The sequence below is a fragment of the Artemia franciscana genome, chromosome 16 (assembly GCF_032884065.1).
Source record: "Artemia franciscana chromosome 16, ASM3288406v1, whole genome shotgun sequence".
NCBI lineage: Eukaryota > Metazoa > Arthropoda > Branchiopoda > Anostraca > Artemiidae > Artemia > Artemia franciscana.
Window position 1 is genome coordinate 9,262,072 of NC_088878.1, and position 13,408 is coordinate 9,275,479.

General features: G+C 36.7%; 2 protein-coding genes across 3 annotated transcripts in view; one reads left to right on the forward strand and one right to left on the reverse strand.

Moving 5' to 3' along the window:
* The window catches only part of LOC136037032 (ras-related and estrogen-regulated growth inhibitor-like protein), a 234,150-nt gene that overhangs the window by 42,288 nt on the left and 178,454 nt on the right, over positions 1-13,408 (forward strand). The window lies entirely within an intron of this gene.
* On the reverse strand, positions 6,850-8,209 carry LOC136037025 (keratin-associated protein 19-2-like). The gene is made up of 2 exons (XM_065719440.1): positions 8,144-8,209; positions 6,850-7,143 (listed from the first exon to the last, which is right to left on the reverse strand). Exons 1-2 carry the CDS (start codon positions 8,156-8,158, stop codon positions 6,910-6,912), a joined length of 249 nt encoding a protein of 82 aa, XP_065575512.1. The 5' UTR covers positions 8,159-8,209; the 3' UTR covers positions 6,850-6,909.

Below are 13,408 nucleotides of genomic sequence, written 5' to 3' on the forward strand. Positions count from 1 at the left end.
AAAGCGAGACGTCTACGATGGTTTGGGCATACACTGCGCCGACCGGATGACTCGTTTAGCAAACAGTGCTTGAAATGCCAACCCCTTGTGCACTGGAAGAAGAAGCCTGGAGGACAAAAAAAGACATGGTTATCAACAGCTAGAGCCGACCTCGAGCCAATGGGAGGTTTCAAGAAGCACGGGCACCGATGGAATAGACAATGGATCCAATTGATCGAGCCAATCGCACTTGAAAGAGAGCAATGGAGAGACACATGTCGACAAATTCTGAATGCCACGATTGGCCTGGACAAGGCTCGAACGTGACCCAAGTACAAGTACAAGTAAGTAAGTAGCCTTCTAAACTGCTGTAGTTGTATTCTGTCAAAAATGGTTAGTTTGACCTCGAGATTAAGGTGCAGCTTGATGTTGAAAATTTTACCGACAATACGTTGAATTGATTTTGTTTCAAATGCAGCAAGATAATGCTGATCATTTTGTTTTTAGAGTTCAAGATTCACAGGTATAAATGGCGGTAGGGGTGATAAGCGAGTTGAATAGCCCCACTTTAAACGTTTTTGATAGGTTTTTGTTCCTCCAAATGGGCATCAGACTCTTAAAGTTGTAATTTTCAAGTGCCAGGCGTCTCTTGATATGGCGGTTATTATGGCAGGCTATTAGTCATCCAGGGGCGTATATGGGTAGTTTTCGGTTTGATTTACGAACTGAAAAGGTTGAACTGATAAGATCACTCAGTCCATGTGTAAAACCATTTGTGGCTGAATTAACATCCTCACAATCCAAAACCTTGGATCAGTCGAAGGATTTCAAACGATCCGTGAACCTTTTCATATTCACAGTATTATATATTCTATTATACGTAGGGGTATTAGTTCTAGAGGGTTGAGTAGCTGGTAGGGAGGGTAGGGAGAGATAGATTGGAAAGTGATCTGACAGGTCAGAAAATATTATTTTGGAGAACAGGTGGTTTCCCAGGGAAGTGGATACAAAAATGTTGTCAATTACAGTAGCTGTAGACCTCACAGGATCAACTCTAGTAGGAAAAAGGATTGTGGGAATAAGACCACTTGAGGTGAATGTTTCAAAGAAGGTACAACAATCATTATTATTGCTGACATTTAGTAAATTACAATTGAAGTCCCCAAAAACTATTGTCTTCTTTTGTAGTAAATTAATACAACTAGAAAAATCATCAAACAGACTACAAAAGAAAGGGGTCCAACATGAGGGGGGCTTATTAAATAATGAAAAAATAAAAGAATTTTCGTCAACACTTATGTCTACGATTATTGAATAAATGCTTCTATTATTTATAGGTTGCGAGAATAAGGATTCACAGTCTAATAATCTGGTGAATTTCAGACTTAACCGGATGTAAAGAGAAATGCCGCCAGAGGACTTCGTTAATTTTCTTTCAATATGAATAGCTTGAAAGCCAGGGAGAGAAAATTCATTCTTATCATCAATTTCCGAAAGCCACGTTTCCGTTATTCCAATTACGTTGAAAGGGCAGTAACCATTAATTAAAATTAAGTCTTTAAAATTAGCCCACTTATCCCGTATACTTCTGATGTTAAAGCAAATTACATTAAGTTTGGTCTCTTCCATTAGCTTAGGTTTCACATTTTTCACAAAATTCAAAGTGTCGAGATATACACAGTTAATTTGGTTTAAAGGGCTATCGAGGCTAGCTAAGGGGCTGGTGGGCAAATTATTTTGGTCATCGTGATAGTTAAAAACAACATTATTACACAGTGATAATTTCGTGAGAAACGTAAAATCGTGTACAGTACACATTTAAACATCCATTGCGGTCTAAGTTTCATCATCTCCTTGATTAGAATAGTGGAACTCTTCTTCAGCCGACGAAATATCATTGGTGGTAATTTTGGACTGGGATGGAAAGTTTGCCGTTTTTTTCTTAGATTTCTTGCCTTTGACTAGGGCAGTGGCATCGACTACCGTCTTGGGGGTTGTGGCAATTTCAGAGCCTGCATTAATTTGATATGCAGTTGAGTCTACAGGCTTAACTAGCTTTGATGTGGAATCTATGTCCTTTTTCATGGAAGATAATTCAGCCATAGCTGTTTCTAATATGTCATGACCTAGGAGTTTAGTGATAGCTTTCTTCTTGAGAATATTTTTGGTTTCCTCAGCTTCATTACTAACCTCAATTAAGTGACTGACTGTGAGATAAGTTGCAAGCCTTTGCCATTCTTGGCTACTTTTAGATGAATCTTTTGGAGGGCAGGATGTTGAAGTATACTTAGGTAAGGGATGGGGGGACTGACTAGAACCTTGAGTATGAACATGTTTTGCCTCTTTTGGAAATGATTCTGTCTTTGCATCTTCTACAGCAACTGTTGCTTGGCTTCTACTGGGCCGATGGGGTATGGGTTGCCAAGGGATTCTTGCAGCTACAATTGAGTAGGGTAGGTTCATTTTATCAGATGTTCTAAGGATTACAACTCGCTTTTGGTGAGTTGGGCAAGATTGTTTTTGGAGGGCTGTGTGTCCCTTACGGTTACAATTTCTGCAAAAAGGGTCTGACTCACGGCTTTCACTAATTGCGTGGCCTGTTTTCCCACACTTAAGGCAAGACAGATGGGACTGTTTGCAGTGTCTTTTGCTGTGGCCGTGGGCGAGAAAAGTGGAGCATTGTAGGGGCTTGGGCTTATAAATCTTGTAAAAATGGGACATACCGTACAAGAATATTTCTCCACTTAGCTCAACTTTGCAGGAAATGAGGATTGAACAGCTAAGGTGAAGAAAACCTTCTTTGTTTAAACTTAGCCTTATAGCAGTTGAAGGATTGATGAGAAGGCCTGAAGAATCTATTAGTTCAGTTTGTATTTCCTCCACTTTTACACTGGTATCAACACCATACAGCACATACTTGTGTAACTTTTCCACATCTTTTTTTGTGGCTAAAATTTTTAAGCCATCAAGAATTATTTCTTTGGATTTTGACAGGACATTATCTGCCGCCTAAGAAGACGTAAAGTAAATATCAATTGACTCTTCTTGCTTGAAAACAAGTTCAAAATTTACCTTGGTGATCAGAAAGATAGCTTTCCTAATTTGCATTATTCGATCTTTTGAAAAGGGTTGGACATTGGTTTTCTTGATTGAGACAGAAGTGGCTAACTGTTTTGGATCACGTAGTTGGGGGGGATTCTAGGGAGAGTTTTATAGGTAGGTTGGAATGGCGACTGGCTAAGGGTTTCAGTGGGAGTATTCTTCTCGGGTGGTAGCCTTAGGGGCTATTTTCCTGTCATTTATTCCGACAAGACACTGCAGATTCACAAACTGTTAATCAGTCTTAATCACAGTTTTTAATCAGCAAAAACACCAATATATTCAATTATACACTATGATAAATAATAACTTACTTTGTATGAAGTGAGTAATCCCTCACAATTAAGTCTGCAAGTTAATTGCGCAATCTAACACAATACAATAAAAAAAGTAATTAGATTGGGTTCATAAGCTAGTTCCTTTTAGTTCAGATACTAAACTCATACTAACTTTAGATGGCTGATATCATCGCCATCATCAGGTTTATCATCACCTCTTCTACAAGGGGTCTTGATGGAATATCCGTGACTGAACGAACTGCAGTTAAAAAGATATTCAAGAGCTTCAGTAATAGCAAGCAACCTTATAGAACATTGTCAATGTTTCAATGCTTTTGGTAAGGTCTTCTTCAGTGGAAGACCAACTTAGCTGGGATTCCAAAATAAAAAAGAATATTCCATAGGTTATATACTGTATATAATACTGTTGAGCACATTGCTCGATATTTTTGCGACATGGTTAGTGGGAATGATAGGTCGGTAGTTGTCACAGACTGCTTTTAGGCCTTTCTTATGGAGAGTGACTATCGTGGCTTAACACTATGGCTTAGAGAAATGACCTACTTTTTAGCTAACTGTATCATAAGGATAAACGAGGGGTTCTCAATTGACTTTCGAAAGTCTCTACTATTATCCATCAGGGCCATCAGCTTTGTTGGCCTTCAGATATCTGGTGGGTGCTTTTATTTCTAAATGAGAAGTGGGGTGGACATGGGTCCATAGCGATTACGGGAAAAACTTGATAGTATAGTTTAGTCAGGAAACACGGTCAAGTTTAGTTTATTATCAAAGTGCTCTTTCCATCTAGATCAGATTACATCTGCAGATTGTATCTGGTTACCATTTTTGCCAAGAAGGGAGCAAGCCCTGAGGTCCTTATCTTTGGCCAGTTCCCTTTCTCTTTTGTTTATGAAGTTTGAGTCACCTTCCTTGAGAGCCATTTCGCACTGCTTACATTTTTCTTTTAAAAAAGGTTTGGTGAACACAGGTTATTTGTTTTTCTACATGCTTTTTGAGTTGCTTACATTCGCCTCTGCTTTTTATGTAATCCTCTTTGGTGACGTTACGCTTTTCATCATAAAGCTGAATGATCTCTTCTGTGATTTAGGGCTTCTGCTTATCTTTACGAACACCTAGCGTGGAAAGAGCTACACTGTGGGTAGTTTGCGTGCTGGAAGTATTCACCAGGCTGTCAATGTCGCTCTTACGCAGAGTTAGTGGGGAGTTTTAAGTGAGGTCCATGATTGTGTCAGATAGTCTGGCTATATAGACTGTTCGAATTGCTTTGGCATTCGGGCAAACTAATCGAAATTTTGGGAGTTTCTTGGACAACTTTGAAGCTATATTAAGCCTCTTTTTAAAATTAGACCTAACAAGGGAGTGGTTGCTGTCAAAGTTATCACCAACTAGCGTGACTGTGTTAGTGACAGATGACTTCAAACTTCTAGACGCTAGGATGCAGTCTATGAGATTTTGAGTTCTTCCGTCGGGGGAGTTTCAAGTAGTCTTGTGTTGAGGTCTGTGCTCGAAGAATGTGTTCATGATGAGTAATTTGCCGTCTTGGCAGAATTCTACTAGGCGTTGTTCTCTTTTGTCTAGCTGCCTGAGCCCAAATATGCCCATCACATCTTCATAGGTCTTTGTCGGCAACGGCAGTAAAGTCACCAATGACAGAGAGCATATATTTTTCTGGGTAAGTATCAACTAGACTTTGAAGCTGGATATCGAAAGTTTTGGACTCCTTTTCGTCTCTACTGGAGTATGGATCAATAACTTGGATTACTATATGGATAGGTGATTTTTTTCAATTTGATCATAATAAGCCTTTCGGATATGGGCAAAGCAGTATTCAGAGATTTTCTAGCCTTCCTGGACAGTAGAAAGCCAATCTTTTGTCGAATTTCCCCATTATTACATCCAAAGAGAATTTTTCGCAATAAGATGCGCATTAAGAAATCACAACTGCTAATACTAGTACAAAAAACTCACTGCAGCACCAAGCCGCCTGAGGCCAACATAGCTGCGCACGCTCTTCTTCCATTCTATTCTGCTCAAAGCCTCCTTCTTTACATTCTCCCTAGCAGTTCCTATTTTCTTTAAGTCTTTCCTTGCGACACCATCCTACACCATTCAAGGGACAACCTGTTTTTTATTTGGCCCTAGATGATTGGAGGACAAGGACGATCTTTGGTAATCTGTCATCTTTTTATCTGCAGAATTTGTCCTAGCCGTCTCAACCTTTCTCTCATTATAGCTCTAGAAAACGGGATTGAACCACACTTTTCGTACAGCTTACTGTTACAGATACGGTGAGTCAGACCTGACCCAAAACCATCAGTAGACCATTCTTTGGAAAATATCTACCAAATCCTTCTTCGTTTGCCCATACTTAAGAACCATAATTGACCACTGTCATCACTGTGGATTCCAATATACTAATCTTGGTTCGCAGAATTATCTTTTTATTCTTCGAAACTTTTTCTACAGTGAAAAAACATTCTTGGGGGTGGCTATTCTACTTCTAATATCTGCACTTCACCAAGCGTCTTTACTAATAATACTACCTAGGTAAGCAATGTTTTCTATGTAGGGGGACTGCCTCTTCCTCAATGCCATGCTCGTTTTGCTAAGATTTGATTTGTTGTCCCAGTTTTTTTAAGAGCCACTCCTGAAACGCAGGGGCCGATTAATTGGAATAAGAAGATTTTTAAAAGTACTCAAAAAAACTTTAGAATGAAGAGCGAAGTATTGAGGAGGAGATGTCCCCGTCATATACGGAATGATTACTGCTCATTTTAGTGTTGGTGCTGCTCCTTACTTCCAGTTTAAAACCTTGTTTATTTTTATCTAGTTTTTATAACAGATCTTAAATGACCAGACGCATTGACACTAAACTGAAAAAAACAAATTATAAACGAAAAAAATGTTGTAGGGAAGTGCTTAAATGTACGGTAAGCAATGGTCGGATTTATTTCTTCATACTCTTTAGCGTTTTGTGGTAAAAATAATGTGTGTTTTTAGTGTAAAAATACGGGTAATTATATAGGTGCTATGGAATACTTATCCAGTTTCGATCCATTTCTGCGGGAACAAATAAAAATAGAAAATCTCTTGAATTGTAAAACCACATTCTCTGAAAACTGACTATCGTCTAGTTACATAATGCTTCTACCAAAAAACCTGTTGAATCTAAAGTATGGGAAAAAGACCTGGGAAAATCTCCCTTTGAAAACGGTCCTATGATCGCCCAGTTGCTGCTTTGGTTTTAGAGATATTGTTTGAGCACATAAAGCTGTGTGTGTCTCTTAGGTTAGGTTAGCTGTTATAGTAGGGAATTCACATTTTTCTGGTCCTGAATTGCTTCCTTGAATTAACAAGGACAAAAATTTTCAGCAGCTTGTTCCTGCTTGGAGCTCGAACGTTGTACAAGAAAAACAGTAGTGAAAAAAAGCAAGGGAGCTTTTAAATTGTAAATTGTTTAATTGAAAGTTCATTTCACATAGAAATTTTTATTTCAAAAAGTAGAAGAGTACAAATGTATACTGTCTAATGTTCACCAGTAACGCAGACCAGCACCATAGCCGAGTCCACCATAAAAGGGACGATAGAGGCCTCCGGAGATTCCCGCACCATAACCTCCATAGAGCCCGCCATAACCGTAACCAAGTCCGGCACCATAGCCGAAACCGTAACTCGGAAGGAATGATTCACTTCCTTGAATGTCTGCAGTCTCTTGTTTTTCTTCTGCTGGTGCACAGAAGGCAATGGTGAAAAGACCAAGGACGACCTGAAAGAACGAGTAGAGTTAACTAGGTTGTGCTTTTGAAAAGAAAGTCGCTTTGAAAAAAATTCACAGGGTATGACAAACAGGTTTTTTTCTTCTTGAATATACCCCTAAATTTAGAGTTTGTTTCATCATATAACGCCCTAATTTAATATTCATCGAAATTTTTTGAAGTTGTATCGATAGTCCGTGTATTTACATTATCCAATTATGAACATCATCTCACTCTCCTCAACACTACGTTACACTTATGGAAAAGTTCTTATAAGGATCCTTGACAATTATTCAATCCCCCTCCCTCCCGAAAAAAGACTAATTCAGTTCAGCGTTTGTCCGTCTTGAAGAAGATGTATTTTTTTTTTTTGTTGAAAAAATCTTAACGAAATTTCCCGATTCTGTTATCCAATTCCACTGAAACCAATTTATTTAAACGCTCTTTTCTTGTGAAGATAAGTCAATATTAAAAAAAAACGCAAAAAAGAAAAATGTGTTAAAGGTATCGGTACTTGTACAATATACCCCCTGTGTCCCAAGTTGTTTATGCATTGACGCACTGTAAACTGGTTTCTTTCGCTGGTTTATTTCAACTTAGCGTAAGAAAAGACAAAGCGAATTGACAGAATAGATGGGAAATATATAATCTGGGCTATATATTTGCGCATTGGGGGTGGAGGTTAAGTATTTGGACAGTGTGAAGTCGGAAAAATTTTTACTTCACAATATCAGAATAATTGTAGCCAGCACATTATGCATGCAGACCCGCTGTACCTTGCTCCCCCCCACACCCCTTAATATGCAAAAATATAGCCCATATTTATTTCTAAAGTATTATATTTTCATACTTAGGTGTATTTCATTAGGATTAACCTAACATCACTTATTGAGATGCAGGGATATACAACTATCAATGTATCTATTAGATCCACGAAATCATTATATAGCCGTTTTAGTTTCTAAAAAGTGAGTTGATTTTGAGGGCTTTGTACGTATAAATATTACTTACAAGTATTTTCATCATTTTCAATGGTTTTGGGTTTGTAATTTGCTTAGACAACACAGAATCATGCACTGATATAAAATTTGTTATTTGAATGCTTATATTTAAAATTGCCCTGCTTCTTGACCTTGAATGGTAACCCGTGATGCTTTGTTTGAATAAATCTCGTTAATTATGACAATAATCCATTATTCGATTTTTTCGTGGTTTCAGTATCTGAATTAAAACAAATGTCTTCTGGAAATGCTAATATTTAATTTGACTATTGTCCATTTTATCAGATTTGAATGTACCAGGGCCAGGATAGAGGGAAGTCAACATACAGGATATTTCGAAAATAAGGTTACAAAAGACGTTTCACGACGATCTTGGGAATTCCTAAAAACATTTCTGACACTCTCCTAAATTTATCTGAATGCACCCTCTCAAAATGAAAAGACCCCAATCTAACTACAGATCTGTCGGCACTCCTAGTGTTAAAGCATTGAAGGGTATATGTGGAGAGAGATTTGTGAAATAGTAGTGACCCTTTCGCATATCATTGAAATGCAAGCCTGGACTATCAGAAGAAACGCTCTGGCCAAGGCTGTGTCCAGGAGGGAGGGGGTAGAGGTATTTGAATCCCCCAGAATGTTCGTCAGACTCGTTAAAACGTAACAAAAATGGATATAAACAAATTTTATCCGTTTTTGAATTTTTTTGTGTAACCTCCCGAAAAAAACCTTGTGTAAAACACTCCCAGAAAAAAAATTCTGGATATCCCTCTGGCAACTATCTATTAATATTGTTTTTCCCAAAGTCACTTCATATGGAATTAGTGGTCCACGAAATCTTGGAGGGGTTCATTTGATTTGAAAGTTCTAGTGTTTCCTATAATTATCCCAGAGGCAGTAGGGGAAGGACTGTAAGTAATACAAATTGACAGTTGTTTAGGAATATATTTTTGAAATGACAAAAAAAAATGTATAATATTTCAGAAGCAGATAAGTGTAGAAGTTGACGTAAATCAAGCAGTTCGTGGTAACGAACTGTAGTAAAGAGCGACCCGGCTCAATAGTAACAAAACTCTAAAAAATGGAATTTTGATTAAATAGTTACATCAAAAGAATCACATTTTAATGCTGATTTTAAATATATAAGTTTCATCAACCTTAAACTTACCCGTCAAAAGTTACGAGCCTGAGAAAATTTGCCTCATTTTAGAAAATAGTGGGAAATACCCTCTAAAAGTCATACGATCTTAACGAAAATCACACCATCAGGTTCACGTATCAGAGAACCCTATTGTAGAAGTTTCAAGCCCCTATCTACAAAAATGTGGAATTTCGCATTTTTTGCCAGAAAACAAATCACGGATGCGTGTTTATTTGTTTTTTTTTGTTTTTTTGTTTGTTTTTTTCCCCCAGGGGTGATCGTATCGACTCAGTGGTCCTAGAATGTCGTAAAAGGGCTCATTCTAAAGAAAATTAAAAGTTCTATTGCCCTTTTTAAGTGAACAAAAAAATTGGAGGGCACCTAGAACCCCTCCCACGCTCATTGTTTCCCCAAAGTCACCGGATCAAAATTCTGAGATAGCCATTTTATTCACCATAGTCGAAAAACCTAATAACTATGTCTTTGGGGACGACTTACTCCCCCGCAGTCCCCGTGGGGGGGGGGGGGCTGCAAGTTACAAACTTTGACCTGTGTTTACATATAGTAATGGTTACTGGGAAGTGTACAGACGTTTTCAGGGGGGATTTTTTTGGTTTGGGAGGGAGAGTAGAGGGGGGGGTCATGTGGGAGGATCTTTCCATGGAGGAACTTCTCATGGGGGAAGAGACTTTCAATGGAGGGGGCGCAGGATTTTCTAGCATTATCTAAAAAATAAATCTGAAAAGTCTTTTCTACTGAAAGTGAGGAGCAGCATTAAAACTTAAAACGAACAGAAATTATTGCGCTTATGAGGGGTTTCCCTCCTCGTAATACCTCGCTCTTTACGCTAAAGTATTTTTAGTAATTTCAACTATTTATTCTACGGCCTCTGTGATTCAGGGTTCATTCTTAAGGAATTGGGACAAAATTTAAGCTTTAGTGTAAAGAGCGAGGTATCGACGAAGGTGAGCCCCCTCATATTCGCAATAAAAACATACGAATATAGAAGTTCACTACGTAAGTTAATTCGTAAGTTACGTATATTTTTTACTTATGAAAACTCTCGTAAAAAATTAAAAGTTATAGTTGCCTTTTTAAGTAAAAAAAAAAAATTGGAGGGCAACTAGGCCTCCTCTCTCGCTCCTTTTTTCTCAAGATCTTCCGATTAAAACTATGAAAAAGCCATTTAGCCCAAAAAAATTAATATGCAAATTTCGTTTTAATTATTTATGCGCGGAGAGCCAAGATCAAAAAATGCATTAATTCAAAAACGTCCAGAAATTAAACAAAAAAACAAATTTTTTAAAATGAAAGTAAGGAGCGACATTAAAACTCAAAACGAAAAGAAATTACTCCGTATGTGAAAAGGGCTTTTCCTCCTCAACGCCCCGCTCTTTACGCTAAAGTTTCTTACTCTTTTAAAATGTAGAATGAAGAGAAAGAGTTGAACTTTAGCGTAAAAAGCGGGATGTTAAGGAGGAAAAGCACCTTTCATATACAGAAACAATATTATGCCCCAACAGAGAGCAGAGCTCGTAAGGCTGGGGCAGCACAAATGCATAAAAAAACACAACGTCTCGTCATACTAATAATTTCTAAAGGAAAGAGAAAAAACTAAGACATAAAAACATACGAGAGAAAAAAAAACATACAAGGTAGGAGATCATGAAGGAGGCCACCCCAGCGCAAGAACGTCACAGCAAAATACATACTAAAATCTATTATTAATCAATCCCGACATCCAGGCAAAGAATTATTTTTTATTTTATATACGGAGTAATTTCTGTTCGTTTTAAGTTTTAATGTCGCTCCTTACTTTCATTTAAAAAAAAACTTGTTTTTTGTTTAATTTACGTTCTGAGACCATACTGACTATGCATGACATATGAAAACAAAGAAAGGAAATAATGAATGAAAAGAGAAAAAATCAAATAGGTGAAAAACGAGGATTTTATCAGCCAGTAGCAAAATATGAAAAACAAGCAAATATTTCGACAAGCACCTCCGCCAAGACGTCTTCAGTGCTAAAAAAAAAAATAAGAAAGAGAAAAAGAAAAAAAAGCAAGGAAGAAATAATAATAAAATCTAACCTTCTTAAGTGAACTGTACGAGATGAGAAAAGACACTGAATCAAACAACAAAAACCAACTTGAAATTAATGAAAGAGAAGTTACCGATTAGATCGAATAAGTATCCTTTGCCTTGCAACAGATTTCGCCTGTCTACAATTTCGGTTTTCATTAGATATGCGGACAGGTTGTCTTAAATTAGACTGGGCGAAAATATTCATAGAGTCTTTTAATATTAAATTGTTAATTAATTGGGCTTAAAGAAATATCTCGCGTGTCTCTGTTTATAGCCTATTATATATTAATAGTATAATACTATTAATTTCTATTTATATTTTTTTTTATGTTCAAAAATAAACATATAATTGATGCAATAAAATTGATTATAATAATATAAATAAACTTGATTCAGTTACACTGGCTATTGAGAAAAAAACTTTCACTACATTACAATACGTCTCGAAACTCAGCGACAAACTTGGAAAAAATTAAAAAAAACCTAATCTCTCTGTTTCTTTCAAAACTAAACAAAAAGTTGAACATTTTTTCAACTCGGGAAAGGATAAAACGGACCCTATACTAGGTAGTGGTGTCTACAGAGTCCCATGTTCATGTTGAAAATTTTACATTGGCAGGACCCATCAACAACTAGGGGAACGATTGCATGAACACAAAATTTCAATAGATAAGTCCCTGAGGTTGGAAAATAAAATGACAACTTTGATTCAACTCTGGCCCAGCATATATACGAAAATCCTGACCATTTAGTTCTTTTTGAAGAGGCAACTTTAATATCTACCGTAAATGTCCTACCGCAATCTTTTAAAGAGGCAATTGAGATAAAAAAAAACCTATAAATAGAAATTTAGCTATAAATAAAGACACGAGAGATATTTCCTTAGGCCAATTTATAACAATTTAATATTAAAAGACTCTATGAATATTTTCGCCCAGTCTAATTTAAGACAACTTGTCCGCATATCTAATGAAAATCGAAATTGTAGACAGGCGAAATCTGTTGCAAGGCAAAGGATACTTATTCAATCTAATTGGTAACTTCTCTTTCATTGATTTCAAGTTGGTTTTTGTTGTTTGATTCAGTGTCTTTTTTCCTCTCGTAGAGTTCACTTAAGAAGGTTAGATTTTGTTGTTATTATTTCCTTTCTTTGTTTTCATATGTAGAAGTTGGAAATTTCAGGGGATAGTGAGGGGGTACTCAACTAAATTACTATGTGCAACAGGATTGTCAAAAGGGTGTATCTACAAAAATATTAGAAATGACTAAGGGTATTAAGTTGAAACTTCCTGGTAATACTGAGGTAAATTTTAACCAAAATCATATAACACCACGTGGATCCTGATTATCAAAATAGCGTATGTGTATAGTACTAGTAACGAATTAGATTATTAGGCTAAAGATTTCAGGGAATGTTGAACTTAATCAAAAGACCCTGTATGAATCCTGGTTATAAGAGTTCATCGCCAATATTCCAAAAGCGGCTATTTTGAAACTTAAAAAAAAAAAAATACCAAAGCGGGTTTTAAACTGAATCAAAAAATACTGGGAGTATCTAGGATGTCAAATGGGCGTACATACTGTTTTCTGGTCGTTTAAAGTTTGAACTGTTATACGACTTTATTTCTTCTTGGCCTAGGTTTTGATTAGACTCTTTACTTTTCTTTGAAAAGCTTCTCTTTGGGAAAAAGTTTCTTTAAGTTAAGTGAAATGAAAAAAAGGTTCATAATAGTTTGATTCATTTATAACTTTCAGTTATAAAATATAAATATAGAATATAAAATTCTTAATAAACGACAATCTCTATTTTCTTTTCGAATAATAATAGCCTATAGCCTATATCAAAAGCGATATTCTTAAGTTTGTTGCTGAGCCAACCTGGTTTTGGAGTCAGAAAATCGAACCTAGGTTTTGATTAATTCAACAAAGCAGAGACTATTCACCCAACGTCGAAAGGGTGGGGCTGCCGCTCCTATCTCTCCACTCCTTGCACTAAAGGATGACTTTTTTCCCCAATGTTTGAAAAATGATTGGTCGAGCAAAGACGATTTT